Source organism: Muscardinus avellanarius (genome assembly GCF_963383645.1).
Source record: "Muscardinus avellanarius genome assembly, chromosome: 12".
NCBI classification, from domain to species: domain Eukaryota; kingdom Metazoa; phylum Chordata; class Mammalia; order Rodentia; family Gliridae; genus Muscardinus; species Muscardinus avellanarius.
The window spans coordinates 13,871,113-13,891,196 of record NC_137798.1 but is presented as its reverse complement, the minus strand read 5'-3'; the positions used below and the strand labels follow the sequence as shown (position 1 = coordinate 13,891,196).

Genomic DNA, 20,084 nt, shown 5'->3' with positions numbered 1-20,084 from the left:
GAGGCTAAGACAGGATTGTGGTTCACGGACAGCCTCAGCTACTTAGTGAGACCCTCTGCAACTCAGTGAGACCCTGTTTCAAAGTAAAGAATAAAAAATAGGGCTGAGGGTGTAACTCAGAGGTAGAATGCCCCTGGGTTCCAACACCAGTACCGCCAAAAAAAAAAACCCACAAATAAACCAAAAAACCCCCCAAAAACCTGAATCATGGTGTACCGATAAACACCATCCGTTGCTAAGTTTATTGGCCACCTTCCCTTCCTCCACTATAAGGTAAGTTCCCTGATGGCCGGAAGTTTTCTACCTGCTTGTCCCCTATACTCAGAACAGGGCCTGCATACACTAGACACTCAGTAAGCCTCAAGGGAGTGGATGGGCTCAGGCAGTCAAACAATAGGACACTCCTAGCAACCAGGGAGCAGGCGGAGCCTCTGGGGAAACTGATGACTACCTGGGCAGAGGGGAGGAGAGCCAGGGCTGAGGTTTATTGGTACCAGCGACTTAGCCATTTTAATAAGAATTCAACAGGGAGCTGTTGAGCCAGACTTCTTTCCTTGAAAGAAAGTCTCAGGGGTAGTTAAGTCATGGCCGCGTCCAAGGTATCCCCTGACCTCCTACCAAACCACACTTCTGTATGGGACACCCGAGCCCTGAGCAGTCCTGGGGAGCCGTGCAGGGAACTTTCCACGATAGGCAGCTCCCACATTGCTGACGTCAGAGCCGGGTGGAGCCTTTGGTGCTGGAGAAAGGCACAGCCTCCATTTGAACGTGCTCCTCTTCCTGATGATTAAAATTCACAAGTCCAGCTCCTTGTCCCGGGACTCACAACCCAAAGTCGACATACACGTTCTTGTAGCCCTTGATGTCCTTAAACTTGTTGCTGCTCAGATTAGCTTGGATCTGCCTCTGGCCACTCTTGAAGGGGACGGTCTTCAGAGTGATCCTGACTTTGTCTTGGGGTTTGAGGGCTCCGATGCTGCAGCAGAGAATGGAGAATGGTAGAAAAAGCCATAGGAATTATGATAACCCCAAAGCCCTTTCCACCCCACTTCGCAGTCTTCCCCTTCTCCAGGGTCCTGAGAGAAAGGATGGTGCTAATCCCAGGATCAAAGGAGAGGCAGGACTGAGCACTTCCGCACTTACAGGACTCTCTGCTGCTTCTTAAAGAGCCCGCTTCCTTCCAGGGTCAGAACACAGTCCTCAACCGGCTCCGAGAGGGGGTTTGAAAACATCACCTGTATGGAGAGTGGCTGGTTCACAGCAGCTGCGCCTAGAACCTAAATAGAGACCAGAGCAGGGGAGGAGCAGAGAATTAGTTCTCGTCCCCCTATTCACTGGGCACTTATGGGTAGCACTATTTTGTAGGGGAGTGCGACGTGCCACCCCAAAATACGCCACCTTGACATCAGGACTGCATTAAGATGAAGGCAATGAGAAGAAGCAGGCATAGAAACAATCTCCAGCCTCCTTCTAGCTCCCTAAAAGCAGGACATCTATTTACAAAGTCCCCATCCCTCACCAGGAAGGACTTTGGTTAATCTCCGAGACCACTTTTCTCCCTAATCATCCTGAAGGGAGGCCACCAGAGGAAGCTACACAACAAACTTTCCTGACTGCCTCACTACCGTGAGTTTCCCTACATATTTGCTTTCTCATAGTTGGCCACCCCTAGAGACTCAAGGTCTTTTCCTTCGTTTTTGCCACTACTCTAAACATGTCCCGATCCTTTGCTCAGACTCAGCAGCATAAGCCCAAATTCCAGCTGGATCTCTGAGTTGTCCCCGGGGCCCAGAAAGCAGGCTGGCCTCGGGGACAGACCTAAGAGAAAGGCTCCCTGACTTCCCATTCCAAACCCACAGCATGGCAGAACACGAGGGGCCTCAGAGGCTGTCCGATCTAATCCTTGATTAAAGAAACAGTGGCCCTTTGCAACTCAGTAAGACCTTATTTCAAAATAAAGAATAAAAAATAGGGCCAGGGGTGTAGCTCGAAGGTAGAATGCCCCTGGGTTCCATCCTTAGTACCGCAAAGAAAAAAGAAAAGTCGTAAATAAAATACACCTATAAAAAATAAATAAATAAATAAATAAATAAAACAATTCCAATGAAACCCCCCTCCAAAAAAAAAAAAAAAAAAAAAAAGTTGTGGTCCAGGGGTTTGTCCAAGGATGCGCAGTCAGCAAACAGCCAATCGGAACTGAGCTGGCCCTGAGGCAGGGCTCTCTCCCCACCCGAGCCCCTCCCATCCGGGCTGTGTTTCTGTGTTGACCTTGGAAAGGCCAAGAGCAGGAGGCAGCGCCAGGGAAGACCTCTCTGGCAGTCCCCGGCCCCTGTTACGGGGCCCACTCACAAGGAGTCTAGCTGTCCAAGGGGGTAACGGCCTCCCAGAAGAGGCAGAGGGAAGGAGGGGCTGTCCTCCTGAGCACACCAGCGGCCCTCCCAGCCAGAGCCCAGGGCCCAAGGGCTCTTGCCTACATTGATCACGATGCCTGGGTAAGTCAGGGTGATGATCTTGTTCACCAGGATTTTCTCAGGACTGCTCTTCTCTTCCCCCAGGGCGCTGAGGCGGATCAGCTTGTCCGAGGACAGGTACTGGCTGTACTGGGAATAGAGGATTTTGCAGGGGCAGCTCTTGGCTAGGGAGAGAACAAGAGGAAGAAGTGAGAGGGGCGGAGACAATCGGCGGGCCGGTGGGATCTGTTAGTTCATCCATGGGTCGCAGGGAGCCAACACGCACCAAGTCCTGCTGGAGCTTTTCAGGGGACTGAGGTTCGGAGCGATTAACGGCTTGCTCAAAGTCATTCTGCTAGTAAACGGCAGCCAAGGCCCCAACCGAAGTCTAGAGGACTCCAGGCTTCTGCCACTAGACTGGCTACTTTCCTTGGAGGGAGAGAGTGCACGCCTGTAATCCCAGCGCTTGGGAGGCTGAGACAGGAAGATCGCAGGTTCACGGCCAGCCTCAGCTACTTAGTGAGACCTTGTTTCAAAGTAAAAATAAAATGGGGCTGGGTGTGTAGCTCAGAGGTAGAACACCTCTGGGTTCAATCTCTAGTACTACCAAAAAAAAAAAAAAAACAAAAGAAAAAGAAAAGAAGGATAGAGAAAAAGGAGAGGAAGAAGAAGGAGAGGAGGAAGAAATCTGGTCTGGAGGAGGCTGTGGGAAGAACGGTGCCCGGAGTCACCCCTCAGGAACCTGTTGGCTGTCTCGACCCCTGGGTGGTGACAGGACAGACGGCGCACCCAGCGTGTCCCGTGCCCGCCTCCAGAGTCCGCACCTTCTCCAGGAGACAGAGTGATGAATTCGGTGTCCTGCCAGAACGGGGCCAGGGGGCTGCCATCGTGCAGCAGGGACTGGGCACTCAGGTTCACTCTGAGATCCTTGTACTGGGGCGACATGTTGATGGCCAGCAGGACGAAGTTTATGTCCTGGCCCATGTTGGGTGGGTCTAGTAGCTTGAATTTCAGGAAGACCCGGACAACGTCGCTGGGTCGAGGGGGAGGTGTATCCAGGCTCCGAGGGCCGTCTTGGCGCGTTGGCAAGGGCCTGCAGGACAGCGAATCGGCTTGGTGGTGGCCTTGGGACCTTTTAGTCTTCAGCTTCTGCAGAGCTTTCAGAAACACCTGCCTCTCTTGAATAGAACCTAGGATGGTAGAACACGGTATCGGCGGTGGGCTGGGCTGACCTAGGGGGAAGCCTTGACTGAACACCCGGCCCTCGACCCTTCTCCCCACGCTGTGGGACCTGATTAAAATCATAATACATCCAGGTGGAGTGGCGCAAACCTATAATTCCAGTACTTGGGAGGCTGAGAGATCACAGGTTCAAGACCAGCTTCAGCAGCTTAGTTAGACCCTCAGCAACTTAGGGAGACCCTGTTTCAAAATAAAATATAAAAGGGCTGGGGTTGTGGCTTACAGGCAGAATGTCCCTGGGTGATGTGTGCATGTATTAGCTTGCACTCCATTAATATATACGACTACAATGCACCAATAAAAAAAGTTTAAAAAAGAGTAAGAAGCTTTGTTACGCTACTGTATAGTAGGGTGATTATAGATAACAATAATGTACTATACATTTCACAAAACTAGAAGAAAGTATTTTTAACTTTTTCTAGCATAAAGAAGTGATAAAAATTTGAGGAGCTATTTTAAACATATTTAAACATTATACAATATACACATGTATTGAAACATTTTAGGGTACTCCTTTAATTTGTATAATTTTTGTCTTGTATCCGTTAAATTTTTTTGTGTGTGGTACCGGGGATAGAACCCAGGGTCATTCTACCTCTGAGCTACACCCCCAGCCCTATTTTTATATTCTTTATTTTGAAACAGGGTCTCACTGAGTTGGAAAAGGTCTCATTAAGTAGCTGAGGCTGTCCTCGAACGACAGTCCTCCTATCTCAGGCTCCCAAATGCTAGGATTACAAGCGTATGCCACCACACCGGCTTAATTTTATTTTTAATTAAAGAAAAAGCAGGGCATGGTATAATTTCTTGCCCCCAAACCAAATTGTTGTACAGGTATAGACTAATGCCTAGAAATTGAGATATCAGGAGGTATAGTAAAAATAATAAATTAATAAAAGAGGACATTCAGACAAGCAGAGTTCCTGGAATGGCAGGCCTCTCTGCCGAGTCCCAGGGGCCTCAGTGGGCAAGATGTACAGGAAAACTGTCCCGTGTATCCCTAATGATCCAGAAGCCGCCTCTACTGAGAACTTCCTGTCGCCAGGGCCTGGCTCCCCACGCCAGCGCGTTTGCCACAATTATCTAAGCCGGGGGCCACTTTGCGGCCCTTGCTTCAGGGATTCTAAGCCCAGTTCCAGGCAGCAGAGACTCTTCAAACATTTGCCTCAGTAGGAGTGGGCCCAGATCAACGGGATTCAGTTTCAGCACATCTGTGGTCTGCTCCGCCTCCAGACCCATTAGGCTGGGTGGGAGAAGGCAGACTACTGCCGGCCCAGGGAGCCCTGACTGTGCAGGACACCCAGGCCCACTGACTCAGTCCCGCCAAGTTCACAGGGGCCGTGGACCTCTGTAGTAAGTGCTGACAGCGTCCCCCACAAGCCCTTGGCCCTCGCCATTTTAATCCCCAGGAGCCTTACTTTCAAATCGTAGCCCCTGTGACGAGCACAGACTTTCTCTGCCACTGGAACAGGTTCAGCTCATTCATGGCACAGGCTAAAAGTGCCAGGGAACTTACACCCCAGGGAGCAGCCTGCCACCCTATCTCCTTGCCCCTCAGGGGCGACAAATGTACAGTGTTGCTCTACGCATCTCACTGAATCAATGATAGGTCTGCCAGATTCAGCAAATAAAAATATGGGGCCATTTAATGTGAATTTCAGAAAACAGCAAGTAATCATGCTAAAGCATTGTTCTTTATCCCAGAGCTCCCACCAGGAGTGAGTTCCAGCCTTCTAGGCCTGACAGCCCGCCCTCCATGGGCTTCCTCACTCTCCTGGCAGAATTCCCTGGAATGCCTCACAAATAAACCACTGAATCCTCCGGCCATTCAAGATCTGGTTCTAGGACGTCACAACCAAGGTAACCTCAGCGTCAACAGGGACTGGCGGGGTGATGGCGTGACTGGTGTCTGTGTTCAACACTCTCAGCCCTTGCTGTCTGAGGAGCATTGGTTCCAGGACCCCCAAAGATACCAAAATCATGGAAGCTCAAGTCCTTTATATAAAATGGCATAGTGCTCACATATCAGCTATGCTCCTCCTGTGTACTTTAAATCATCCCTAGATTATTTATAATATCTACTGCCATGTAAATGTCATGTAAATAGTTGTTATACTGTCTTGTTTAAGGAAGAATGACAAAGGAAGTCTATACTTGTTCAGGACAGATGCACCTTTTCCCCAAATAGTTTTAAAACATAGTTGATCGAATCCTTGGATGCAGAACCTATGGGTATGAAGTATTGACTGTACTGGGATCTTTCTTTCTTTCTATTTATTTCTATGGCCCTGGGGATTGAATCCAGGGACACTATGTGAGCTACATTCCCAGCCCTTTTTTATTTTGCAACAGGGTCTCTCTAGGTTGATGACAGCCTCACTACTTGCTGAGGCTGACCTCGAATCTGTGATTCTCCTGTCTCATCCTCTAAAGTACTGGGGTTACATGTGTGTGCTACCATACCTGGCTCTGTATTGGGCTCTTACTGTGCCTCCCCTACCCAGGCTGGGATTCTGGACCTTCACTGTGTTTTCCCAAAAGGCCAGGTAGACAGACCCCAGCTCACAAGTACTCCCAGCAGCCGCGCCGCTCCTGGCCGTCCACTCACCCTTTCTTGCTTCTGTTCCCATCCTGCCCCAGCCAGATCAAGGCTCTGCCAGCCCCTCCCCACCCCCACTGCTTCTGGTCATCATGGCTGGGCATTTTTGCTTGCCTGAACCTAGCTTCAGGCCTTTCTCAATTTCTAGGAGTCACATCCATACCTGACCAACTCAGCCTCTTCTTTGGCTCTGCTGGCTTTATAAAAAGCCCCTACGGCTGGGCGTGGTGACACACGCTCAAAATCCCAGCATTCAGGAAGCTGAGACCTGAGGATCGCAGTTCATGGACAGCCTCAGCTACTTAGTGAGGACCTTTGCAACTCAGAGAGACCCTGTTTCAAAAAATAAAAAGACTAAAAAATAGGACTGGGGATGTAGCTCGGAGGTAAAATGCTCCTGGGTCCCATCCCAGTATCTCAAGAAAAAAGAAAAAAAAAAAAGAAGAAGCCCCTCCAGGCATGCTGGTACCTGCCTGTGATCCCAGTACTTGGTAGGCTGAGGCAGGAGAATCACAGGTTCTAAGACAGGCTCAGCAACATAGTGAGATCCTGTTTCAAAACCAAAAATAAACTGGGCATGGTGGTGCACATTTTTAATCCCAGCATTTGGGAGGCTGAGACAGGAAGATCTCAGTTTGTGGCCAGACTCAGCTACTTAGGCCCTTTGCAACTCAGTGAGACCCTGTTTCCAAATAAAAAGAATAAAAAATAGGGCTGGGGGTTGTAGCTTGGAGGTAGAATGTCCCTGGGTTCTATCCCCTGTGCCACAAATAAATAAATAATAAAAATAAAATAAAAAAGAGCTGAGAGTATAGCTCAGAATGCCCCTGGGTTCAATTCCCAGCAGAACACACACACACACACACACACACACACACACACACACACACACACACACGCCTCCATCAGGATTCTCACCTCATAATCAATGCCTGGAATCCAGGCCTGATGGTGCACACTTGTAATTCCAACTGCCCAGGAAGCTGAGGCAGGAGGACCACAAGTTTGAGCCCAGCCTGGGCAACAAAGCAAGACCCTGTCTCAAAGTTCAAGAATGGCCTCCTGGCCCTGCTGGCCCCAGGGTGGGCGTGGGAGTAGGCATTTGGCTTTGAATCAGCCTGGGTGTTGGCTGGTGGCCTGACCGGTCTTCTGAATACTCAATAAGACACAATGAATTATACAAGCTAAGTAAACTAGAGTCAATTAATCAGTAGGAGAGAGTTTACTAAGCCGCCTGCCGTCCTCAGTGGGGGGCTGAGTTTTCGGGAAGCAGGGGCAGAGAACTCAGATTCTGGGATGCCTGTGACTAGCTCTCCAATCAGCGTGAACGTCTTGTGTAGGGAGCCCACCGGATGGTGGGATGTGGGGGTGGCAGACATCAGAAGCGAGGCCGTGGGCCCCTGACTGGCACCTTATAACGGAACAGCTGAGGAGACAGAGGCCCTGGCCCCCGGCGTGCCGGGGAAGGGCCACAGAACGCGCACTCCGAGCGGGCCGCTCAGTGTACCTTCTCCGTACTTGTAGTTCTCTGTGACGTCATCCCGCTCGTCACTCTGGATGCCCTTGGTGCTGATAAACTTGCCTACGGTGTTTGTGTCCTGGTGAAGTTTCTGCTCCTTGCCGTCACTGACGAGCCAGGCCATGCAGTCGGCGTTCACCATGGAAAAGGCAAAGGGCGTGTCGTAGTTCAGGTCTACCTCCCCTTCTTTGATGGCCTTGACCGAGGCCGGGCCGCAGCAGTAGAGGCCTGAGAAGAGCGGGGAGCCTCGGTGTGCTTTGTGGCAGGAGGGGCAGGGCTGTGGGCGGCTCCCACCCTCCCCTGGAGAGCCTACCGTTGCTGGTCTCTTGTGGGGTGGCATCCAGCACCTGCCAGCCTCCGTATCCCGGGGGGAGGTCCCTTCGGGCCATCCAGCACTCGTTCCACACGTGGTAATTCCTGAGGGAGAAACCAGAGTCAGTGTTAAATGCAGCTAAGGGAGAGGTTGGCCTGCTTGTCTTCTCTCTAGAGCAAGATGGCGGGACAGGTGAACCGCTAGAGAGAGACAGGGTGAGTGCCCACAGGCTGGGAAGCTTCTGTGGAGAAACAGTGTTAACTCTCCATCCTGTGAGCCTCCACTTGCCTCTAGAAAAGATTTTTCCGCAGCTGGGCATGATGGAGCACACCTGCGATCCGAGTCCCTGAAGGCTGAGACAGGAGGATAGCAGGTTCAAAGCTGGTCTCAGAAACTCAGGGAGACTGTTTCAAATCCTGACTCACACTCTTGGCTCTCACGTTTATACTGGAGGAGTGACTTTGGGCGCTCCCATGGTGAGAACAGAAGCTGCGTTTTTAAAGAGGAAGCCTCAGCCTGGGGCCGAGGGCCCGCTGATGTGCGGATTCTGAAGCCCACACGGTTTTTAGTTTGGCTGTCTCCCAGCCTCAGTGTTGTGATACCAAGCCCTGGGAGACGGACACAAGGGATAGGAGGCCGTGGACACAGCCCTGCCCTACTTCCTGCTTGAGGGCTTTGGCTCAGATCTGTGACCCTAGAGATGGGATGAGAGGTCCTCTCTTACCAGACGGTATCCTTCTTCCTGTTCTCCAAAATCCTGCCTGTGCTGTCATAATACTCATCTATGATCAGGTTTCCGTCTGTATCATGGCCGGAGTCAAAGTTGGTGATCACACGAGTGGGAATCCCCAGGCACCTCATCACTGCAGAAAGGGAAGAAAAACACCCATGGCCTGTGGGCCCCTAACTCGGGGCATTCCTGGACATAGAGAAAGCATGCATCTTGTGTTTGCAGAGCCAGGCAGGAGTTGTCTGGGGCCGGGTTGGTGACATTTCCAGTCTCCCTTCCCACTTCCTGCGCTCTGGGGATGATTGCACAAAGGCCAGGATGCCAGCTCCTCCAAGGAGCACCGCCAGCACCAACAGAAAGCCAGAGTCAGATCTCCCACCGTGCCCGCAGGGCGACAGCGGGCCTCTCCATTGGTGAGTCTCCAGGACTCCAATCTCCATCTTAAAATCTCGAAGCTGCAAGCCGGGCGTGGTGGCGCACGCTTGGAATCCCAGCATTTGGGAGGCTGAAACTGGAGACTTGAGGTTCGCGGACAGACTCAGCTACTTAGTGAGGCCCTCCGCAACTCAGTGAGACCCTGTTTCAAAATAAAGAATAAAATATAGGACTGGGGGTGTAGCTCAGAGGTCAAATGACCCTGGGTTCCATCCCCAGACCTAAAAAAAAAAAAAAAAAAAAAAAAAAAAACTATACTAGCAGCTGAAATTCTCTTTCTTCCTCTGGTTCAGATTATTGGGCAAGACCATCAGATTCTCAAGCAATGGGTTCTGTGGCTTGGGTTTCCTTTTCACTCTGGGAATATTATCTTGAAAGCTTCTCTAGGAAAGCATCAGAGATCAAGTCAGGAAGGAAAGGAAATTATATAACAAAAAGACAGGGAGCTGGGCATGGTGGCACACACCTGTAATCCCCAGCAGGTGGGAGGCTGAGACAGGAGGATCGCAGGTGTGAGGCAACTTTTGTTTCAAAATAAAAGAGAAAATAGGGCTGGGGATGTAACTGAGAGCTAGAATTCCCCTGGGTTGAATCCCCAGTTCCATAAAAGAAAAAAAAAAAAATGCCTTGGAAAGCAAGCGTCTGTGCCTGGTAGAGAATTCTTGGAAGAAGCGAGCACGGATAGACTGTTGTCTTTATCCCCGAGTGCCGTGCATTTTCTTGGCCTGACAACGTCTTTCTTTGTCCCTTGCCATAGGGCCTCCATTCTGTGCTCTTCCAGCTACAGTGATACCCCCAGCCCAGCCCAGCCCAGCCCACCACCAGGTGCGTAGGGCCCTCCATCCATCCCCTCAAGCCCGGCAGCCACAGCCCATCCAATTCTACAGTAACAATAATGAAAATAACATTAATAGTGGCTACCGGCCAGACATAGTGTTAAATGTTTCACATAACATTATTCTCGGGACAGCTCTACATGGGATCTGCTATCATTATCTCTATTCTGAACACAGAATCAAAGGCGAAGAAAAATGGTCACCGGGCTAGTAAGGGATGCCTCTGTGACTCAAGTCCTGGTTCCACAACTAAGCCTGTACTCAATATCAGGCCCCCCTCTCAATAGCATGCCCATAATTCAGTGTTCTAGTATTTTTGTCTAATTATACATCCAAGCCTTTTCCCATGTGATCAAATGTTTGCCAGGAGATTTCTAGTGGTGGTTATTTTTAGGCATGTCCAGTATTTACCCTGTGATAAATGATGTTGTGATAAATATCTTTGTAGATCAACCCCCTCACATATGTCTCTTGGGGCAGATTTCAAAAGATAAAATGACTGATTAATAAATATAGATATCACAGCGGGGCATGGCCTTGCACTCCTGCAACCCCAGTACTTGGGGAGCTGGAACAAGAGAACCACAGGTTTAAGGACTGCCTCAGAACTCAGCAACTTAGCCGGGCGTGGTGGCGCACGCTTGTAATCCCCGCGCTTGGGAGGCGGAGACAGGAGGATCGCGCAGGTTCGAAGCCAGCCGCGCTGGCGTAAGAGACCCTGTTTCAAAAATGTAAAAATAGGTCTGGGAGTGTAGCCCGGAGGTAGAAGGGCTTCCAGGAACCCCAGTACCACCAAAAAAAAAAAAAAAAAAAAAAAAAAAAAAAAAGAATTCAGCAACTTAGCAAGCCCCTGCTTCAGAACCAGAAGTGAAAAGGGCTGGCAGTGTAGTTCAAAGGTGGAATTTCCCTGGGTTCAATCCCCAAAAGCTAACACACACACACGATAGATAACAGTGGCATAAGTCTATAATCTCAGTACTTAGGAGACTAACACAGGAGAATCACAGGTTCAAGGCTAGCCACAGCAATTTAGCAAGACCCCTAGTAGCTTATTGAGATTCTGTTTCAAAAAATAAAAAATAAGCCGGGTGTGATGGTGCGCACTTGTAATCCCAGCACTTGGGAGGTGGAGACCGGAAGGTTGTGGTTCACAGACAGCCTCAGCCACTTAGTGAGGTTCCTCGCAACTCAGTGAGACCCTGTTTCAAATAATATAGACTGAGCCGGGAGTGGTGGTGCACGCTTGTAATTCCCGCTCTTGGGAGGCAGAGACAGGAGGATTGTGCAGCTTTGAAGCTAGCTGTGCTGGCTTAAGAGACCCTGTTTCCAAATAAAAAATATAAAATAGGTCTGGATCAAAGAAAACAAATGAAAATTTCCTTTAACCTCCCAGGGTTAACCATTATCATTCAATTCTTCAAAGAGAACATTCTGTATTCAAGAAGAGGAGGAGGAGAAAAGAGAAGGAGGAGACAGAGAAGGGAAGTAAAAGAAAGAAGGGGCTGCACCGCCTGTGGGCGCCTGGCAACAAAGTGTAGCCCGGAGGGAGAAGGTTTCCAGGAACCCCAGTACCACCAAAAATAGAAATATATATATATATATAGAGAGAGAGACTAAAGACCAGGGGTGCAGCTCAGAGGCAGAGTCCCCCATGGATTCCATCCCGAGTACCACATAAATAAATAAATAAATAAATAAATAAATAAAAATTAACAATAAGGGCTAGGCATGTAGCTCAGAGGTAGAATGTTCCTTTAGAATTTTCAGCTTAAACTTTCATTGCTTATAGATTTTAGTTTAGGCTCTTTATTTTTTTTTCAGTACTGGGGATGGAACCCGGGGGCATTCTACCTCCAAGCTACACCCTTAGCCCTATTTTTTATTCTTTATTTTGAAACTGGGTCTCACTGAATTGCAGAGGGCCTCACTAAGTAGCTGAGGCTGTCCTCGAATCGTGACCTCCTGTCTCAGCCTCCCTAATGCTGGGATTACAAGTGTAGTCACGCCCGGCTTTTTAGGCTCCTTCTTATACCTTGGTTTGGCACAAGCCTCTCAAGGCCAGGGTTGTGACCTGGGATGAAGAGAGAGGCTGCTGGGGGACCTTGGGCTCCTCCCGAGTGACAGGTCTGAACATGGCCCAGAACTAGGGCAGGGGTGGGCAGTGCTGACGAGTGGGTGGAAGGCAGAGGCGACGGCAGACGGCCTCAGAGGTGATGGAGAGGCTGAAGGGCTGCCACCCAAGAAGCATGATGGGTGGAAGGCAAGAGGGGAGCACTGTGTGGGCACATTGTACGCCTAAGTGAGCTTGTGAGGGTGGATGGCTCGGTGAGAGTGTGCCAGGAAGGGTGGCCAGGAGAGGGAGCAGGGAGCCGCCAACGCCCCTCGCCACTCCGATGAGTTCGTGAGCGGCCACTTGGAGTCAGTGGTGGTGTCAGCAACTGCCAGACGTGGCCTGGTGGACATTTCCATCCTAACATAGGCAACTGGTCCTGCAGCCCTTCCAGGTTCTCTGTTTGTTAGAGCAGAGCACATGGCTTGTGATGATTTGTTTAGGAGTGTGTCTTCCTGAGGGCAGGGATTGTGTGTGATTCATCTTTATCATTACACAGCCATGAACAATACAGGGCAGGGCCTGTTTCAGAGAGACTTGGTGCATCTTTACTGGGTTGATGAATGAATGGTGTCTTGTGGCCCTAATACCCATCTGACAACTCCAAAATAGCAATATCAAAGCAGCTATGCACAGCCGGGCCTGGGGGCGCACGCTTGCAATCCCGGCAGGAGGATCCGGGTTCGCAGACAGCCTCAGCTACTTAGTGAGGCCCTCTGCAACTCAGTGAGACCCCCGTTTCAAAAGTAAAAAAGAATAAAGAATCAGGCTGGGAGTGTAGCTCAGAGGTAGAATGCCCCTGGGTTCCATCCCCAATACCGCAAAAATAAGTAAGTAAGTAAATAAATAAATAAATAAATAAAACAGGGTTGGGGTGTAGCTCAGAGGTAGAATGCCCCTAGGTTCTATCCCCAATACTGCAAAAATAAATAAATAAATACGTAAATAAATAAATAAAAATAACAGGGCTGAGGTGTAGCTCTGATGTAGAATGCCCGGGGTTTCATCCCCAGTACTGCAAAAAAAAAAAAAAAAAAAGGAAAAAAAGGAAAAAGAAAACAGCTGTGTGCTAATCCTTGGGTACCTAACTCCACTGTCCATACAGCATAAGCTTCGAGGGTGTGGAGTTACACTGCTCTGTCCTCCTTCCTCCTTCTCCCTTGTCATGGCTTGCAAGAGGACGGCAGACTGTCAGTGGGACAGACTGAATGAGCCGCAGTGGAGCAGGAATCCTTCCCTACTCCGCAGACGGAGCACACCCAGGGAGCTAAGGGAGCTCGGGTTGTGCAGCGAAGCCACGCGTCCGGGCCTCGCTCCCTCTGCTCCCTGCTTGATCCCTCCGCAAAGCGCTCGCCCTGTCTGAGGTGGCTTCGTCTTACTCTTGTGCCCAGGATGCCTAGATTTGATCTCGCGCCCACCTGGAGACCTGGCTGTCCCCAGCCCACCTCCAGCTGAAGTGCACTCTTTCGGCCGTCCCTTTAGTAAGGGACGTCACCATCACTGTAGGTGTGTTAGCTCATTCCACTCTCTCCCTGACCCGACTCTCCCGACTGTACAGATGAGATACCTAGAGAGGGGAGGCTCTGCAGCAAGAGGAGGCGATCCTCGCGGGATTTCAGCCCTCCTTTCTCTGATCTCACATCTCCTCCCGCTCTCCTCCTCCCCACCACTGACACTTCCCTGGACAGCCGGGCTTCATCTGTCTCCGTGCACCATCCTCTGAAGGTTTCATGACTGCTCCAGCCCATAATACCCTCCCTTCCTGTGCTCTCACATAATCCCAGTCACCTGTGCCACACGCTTCAGCACTGGATCGAGCTCTTCTAACTTAACAAATCCATCTTATTTTGCCAGTTTATAAACAACGTGTAAGTTGGGCTCATATCAGACGCTTTGCCGGCACCTCCTCACTCCAGCAGTGCCGAGCACGGGGCAGACGCTCATTACCTATCTCTCAGGAGTCTTTAACCTGCAAACAAGCTTTCCCTGCAGACTATCAGTCCTAATGACTCGTAGTTTGAGACGAGGTTCAGGTGACCCCTTCATTGATAATTTCATCAGCTTAATGAAGCCCTCCACAATGTAGTGAAACCCTCTTTTAAAATAAAATAATGGAATAGGGCTGGGAGTGTAGCTCAGAGGTAGATAATTTAAAGGATCTGGCTTCCTCAGAAAAGAGAGACCCATATGGTGCATTTGGGTTTGTACTCAGGTACACAGATGCCTGTGTGCTCAGTGACAACTGGGCAAAGAGAGACCAAAAACATAGACCACGGTTAGGGAAAGACTACAAAGTTCCCAAAGTATTTTACACCCCACTCCTGGCATTAATTATCATGCTTCCTTATTCAGCGATTCAGCCCTCATCAAGTAATGAGAGGCAAATCCTTGCTGGGGCCAGGCTGTGGGTTGGGTGCAGAAGACGCAAAGATCTCTGACCTCAAGGGGTATAACTTCACTTTGGACACAGTCGTGACAGTATATTAACAGATAGAGGGGCCGGGCGTGGTGGTGCACGCTGGTAATCCCTGTGCTTGGGAGGCTGAGACAGGAGATCACAGGTTTGCGGCCAGCCTCAGCTACTTAGTGAGCTCTCTGCAACTTAGACCCTGTTTCAAAATAAGGAATGAAAAATAGGGCTGGGGGTATAGCTCGGAGGTAGAATGCCCCGGGGCTCAATCACTAGTTCTTCAAGGAAAAAAAAATAATGTGATAACTTTTATCACCTTTTACTTTTGCCCCGGATGCATTATTTCCAAATGATCTAAGTATTTCCTCCTCTTCCTCCTCCATGACTTTACTTCTCTCTCTCTCTCTCTTTTTTTTTTTTTTTTTTTTGGTGGTACTGGGTTCCTGGAAGCCCTTCTACCTTTGGGCTACACTCCCAGACCTATCTTATATTTTTATTTGGAAACAGGGTCTCTTAAGCCAGAGAGGCTGGCTCTGAACCTGTGCGATCCTCCTGTCTCCGCCTCCCAAGCACGGGGATTACAAGCGTGCGCCACCACGCCCGGTGCTGCTTGTCTCTTAAAACCAAGGTGGTTACTGGGTGTGGTAGCTCACACCTGTAATCCCAGTTCATGGGAGGCTGAGACAGGAGGATCGCAGGTTCATGACCAGCCTCATCAGCTTAATGAAGCCCTCCACAACGTAGTGAAACCCTCTTTTAAAATTAAAAAATAAAATAGGGCTGGGAGTGTAGCTCAGAGGTAGAATGCCCTTGGGTTCCATCCCCAGGAACAACAACAACAACAATATGGAAAAAACCAAGTGTTTGTTTAGCCTTGGTCTTTTAGCTGTATTACCACAAGGACATGTTTAAATTGTTCTCTTTCATCTGCAGTGACAATGAAATAAAACTTTATTTTTTATGGTACTAGGAATTGAAACCCAGGGCTGTCCTACCTTTGAGCTATAACCCAGCCCCATTTTACTTATTTATTTTTATTTTGAAATAGTGTCTTGCTACATTGCTGCAGGTTTTGTTAAATTGCTGAGGCTGGCCTTGAACTTTGATTTTTCCATTTCAGCCTCCCAGGTACTGGAGTTACAGGTGTGTGCCACCACACCCATCTCGCTACGACCTTGATTCCTCAAAAATCAATGGGAAACAATAGTAGACATATGTTTAAGCCACAGCATTGCACAAAAGAGAGTGCAGGCTGGGACCTAAAGGAACTTGGGGCAAAACCACTCAACAGGCCCTGGGCTGAAGTTTTCTCTTTGTGACTCAGGTCTCAGTAAAAACAATGATAACAAGAGTCATATTGAAATAAAGACAAGATACTTCATAGAGATCACTAGACAACGGAATTATAAGACATCTTAGAAAATATCTAGCTTGGGGGTTTTCAAAAAGTTTTAAGTAGAGGATGCTAGATGCAAGCCAAAACACACGTGGAAATCCAGAGAGACATGTGCATGGAGTCGCTCTGGCTGAAGAGGGGTGGGCCGAGTCCTCACCCGTGGTTTCCGTCCCCTTCCCACTGTGGTTCCTGAGGCCCAGGCCCTGTTCCACAGAGGAGGGGATGATGCTCCACAGGCCTGCCCACGGACACACGTTGGTGTCTTCCTGCCGGAGCCCTGCTCTGCACCCAGTGCCCGCCCCCATGCGGTATGGGAAAGAATAGACCAGGCATCTCCCAGAATGCCTGGCTTTTCCTCAAACAACTTTCTTGAGATATAATCCATATGCATAAAATCCCCCCTTGTAAATAGTGTGATTCAGTGGCTTCTAATATGTTGCAGAACATTTCCATCATCTCAAAAAGAAATCCCACACCCATTAGCAATTACTTTCTATCACTCCCTCTCCCTAGACCTAAGCAACCACTGGTCTGCTCTCAGTCTCTATGCATGTGCCTGTCCTGGGCATTTTGTACGTGTGGAATCATACGATACGTGGCTTTTTGACACCTGGTTTGGAGAGAGTTTTTAGATAACTGAACATTGCTGTCAACTGGACATGGTGGTGCACACCTGTAATCCCAGTGCTTGAGAGGCTGAGAGAAGAGGGTTGCAGCCTCAGCAGTTTAACAAGATTTAGTGAGACCATGTTTCAAAATGAAAAAAATAAAATAGGGCTAGGGGTGTAGCTCTGATTCAGTCCCCAGCGCGCGCGCGCGCACACACACACACACACACACACACCCACAAAACCAACAACAACAACAAAAATAAAATTCCGATCGCTGTCTCCTTATTCCCTTGCCATGGCACAAGGCATCCAGGATACTCCCCAACCACAGGCAACTAGCGAAATAGGAAGAGCCAGACGGGCTACAGGCCCGGGGAGCTGGCACTGAGCAGGAAAGAGAGGCCGAGGAGCTCCCGGAAACTCCCAACTCATAGCCAACAAAATGGGTGGAAGGAAGCTGTCCAAAAAATTATACTCACACCTTGGATGCACACAAAGCCTTCTTTTGTGCCTTTTTAATAGAAAATTGAAGTCAGTGTATTTGACACTTAAAAAGGCAACACTGGATGTCGGGCGTGGTTACTCACACTTGTAATCCCAGCATTTGGGAGGCAGAGACAGGAGGATCACGGTCTGCGGACGGCCTCAGCTACTTAGTGAGGCCCTCTGCAACTCAGTGAGACCCTGTTTCAAAATAAAGAATAAAAATAGGGCTTGGAATGTAGCTTGGAGATAGAATGCTCCTGGGTTCCACCCCCAGTACCCCCCCAATCTTTCTGTAATTCCAGTACTTGGGAGGCTGAGACAGGAGAATCACAGATTCAAGGCCAGCCTCAGCGGAAACCCTCAGCAACTTAGCGACACCCTCTTTCAAAATAGTAAAACAGGGTTGAGAGTCTAGCTCAGAGGGAGAATGCCCCTGGGTTCAATCCCTGGTATCAAACAAGCATGTGTTCATGGCTGTGTTGAGTTACAGAATTCAGCTAAATTGTTATTTTTTCCTTTGGTGGAGGATGGGCTGGGTCTTTCCCATCTTAATATCTAACAGTACTTGGAACAAAGTACCTGGCTTAGAATAAGGACTCTATAGTTATTAGATGAATGGATGAGGTCTTTTGAAACTAATGTATTAGTTAATGTAGGACGCGGTGGCCCTCTTGGGGAAGGCTGGTGACTGAGTACTGCTGGTTGAGGCCACGTTCCACCCCTCCCTCCGCCTGACTCTTTTGTTCCCAAGGTCACTGAAGGGCCAGGGTTCTCCTAAACGCCACCGTAATTGGCCTGCTGTCGTGCAATCTCCACTCACTGGCTCCAAGCCTCTCACCCTGGAGTTCCAGACAGCCACACCCAAAGCTGGCTCCCTCCCTCCGCACACACTCCTGGCACTGCAGACACTTGGTTTTTCCAGGGACTGGAAGGTTCCCTCTCTCACGCGCACTGGATCCATTCTCTGCCTGTCTCAACCTCCCACGTCCCCCAGTCTCCGAGTCTTTGGGTTAGAGCTTTCCAGTTGTTTCTTATCCCAAGGCCATCAAAACGTCCAACTCAAGGTCAGACTCTGCGGAGGAGGAGGAGGAGGAGGAGGAGGAGGAGGAGGAGGAGGAGTCGGCTCAGGATGTCATCAGAATCAACTCACTCTGAAGTCGCCTTCTGTCCTCTGTCCCCGTTGACAGACACCTCCTCGCGTCCTTGGACAGAGGCCTGGTGCTGCCTGTTCAGCAGCAGCCTGGGGCTCTTCGGGCTTCCTCCACAGCTGACGCAGTGCTTGAGAGCCCAGAGCTGAGCCCAGCGCATATGTGCACCTTTCTGCACAGAAGGCCTGAGCCCTCCATAAATGCCAAGTTATGGGAAGATCTGGTCCCCCTGGATTCTACGAGAGTCCTGTGAGTGAAGGTCTAACTCGGCCTCATTCCCCAGCTAACGTGAACAATAACTTATCGATTATGACCAACTCGGGCGCATGGATGCGCCTGCCAGGCACTGAGGCCGGGCCTGGGCGTGGGGCGCAGAGTGAGGGTGAGGACCAGCAGGAGCCTGGCCCAGGGTGAGGCAGGAGGACGCCTCCTCCCCTCCAGTGTGTGACTCATTCCTAGCTGTCACTTCCTTCAAGATTTCCTCCCCATCTTCTTCTTCTTTACAAACCCAACCTTCTTTGTCCCACATGCATTTTTTTTTTTATGGTACTAGGGATGGAACCCAGGGGCATTCCAACTCCGGGCTACACCCAGTCCTGTTTTATTTTTTGTTTGGAAACAGGTTCTTGCTAGGTTATGAGAGGCTAGCTACTTGCTTGAGGCTGTCCTCAACCTATGATCCTCCTGTCTCGGCCTCCCAAGTACTGGGACTACAGGTGTGCCCCACCACGCCCAGCTCACACATGCCTTTTGTTTTTAATCTTTTCTACTAATGCAGTGCCCACTCCCTGTCTGAAAAGCCAGTCTCCCATTCGCCCATCCCTAACTCCCTGGCCTCCATCAGACCCCCAGTTCGCCCTGACTCGTGAGGACGTCAGCTGCGAGGTCACTTGGGTGCTCTGCTGCTCTAGCTCGGCCAGACACACATCGCTTCGTGTGTGCATCTTCATTGCGTCCATTCTCTGTGCTCAGAAAGAGCCCAGTTCCTTTTGTAAGTGTTCGAATTACTCGGCCTTCCAGCTCATTGCTTTCTGGGGCCTGGACGATACCTGAACACTCTGCTAGGTCTACGCCCTAGCTCAGAAGCGGAAGGCACGCCAAGTCTCGGGACGTGAGCCATTTCCACTTTTCAGAGCCATCTTTGTGTGTGTGTGTGTGTGTGGAGGTGGGTACTGGGGATGGAACCCAGGGGCATTCTACCTCCCAGCTACACCCCCAGCCCTATTTTTTTATTCTTTATTTTGAAACAGGGTCTCACTGAGTTGCAGAGGGCCTCACTAAGTAGCTGAGGCTGGCCGCAAACCGCGATCCTCCCGTCTCAGCCTCCGGAGTGCTGGGATTATGAGCGTGCACCACCACGCCCGGCCAGAGCCATCTTCTGAAATGAGCCTAAAGCCAGTGATACAACGTTTGGAGGGAATGGCTGGCCCCAAAATGGCCCTTGGTGGGAGCTGTGAGGCTGGACCTGGAGCGGCCCAGAGGCTCTTCCATGACCGGCCATGCCTGGGGCCCTACCTGTGCACATGACAGCGGCGAAGACCCAGCACTGCCCGTAGCGCACGGGCTGGCAGCCGGAGGCATGCCACTGCTTCAGGATGGCCACGCTGCCCGTCCACTCCGCAGGGTTCATGCCGTCCGTGTAATTCTCGCTCCAGTTCCCGTTGAGCACCCCGTTGTCGTCATTGCTGTTGATCTGAAGGAAGGCCACATATGGAGCAGGAGGCAGGCGCGTCCTTCCCTCCACAGCGCGGGCTGCCTGGGAAGGTCCATCGGCCCGAGGCAAACGGCTGGCTTTGGAC

General features: G+C 50.2%; 1 protein-coding gene across 1 annotated transcript; it reads right to left on the bottom strand.

The window, feature by feature from the left end:
* Positions 1-822: 822 nt before the first annotated feature.
* On the bottom strand, positions 823-19,968 carry TGM5 (transglutaminase 5; the record flags this gene model as incomplete). Its single annotated transcript, XM_080706823.1, is given in 10 exon segments — positions 823-976; positions 1,144-1,277; positions 2,475-2,635; positions 3,275-3,640; positions 7,799-8,038; positions 8,124-8,227; positions 8,848-8,993; positions 19,801-19,875; positions 19,879-19,911; positions 19,915-19,968. Coding segments are annotated over 10 exon segments (1,467 nt in total).
* Between the last annotated feature and the right edge of the window lie 116 nt (positions 19,969-20,084).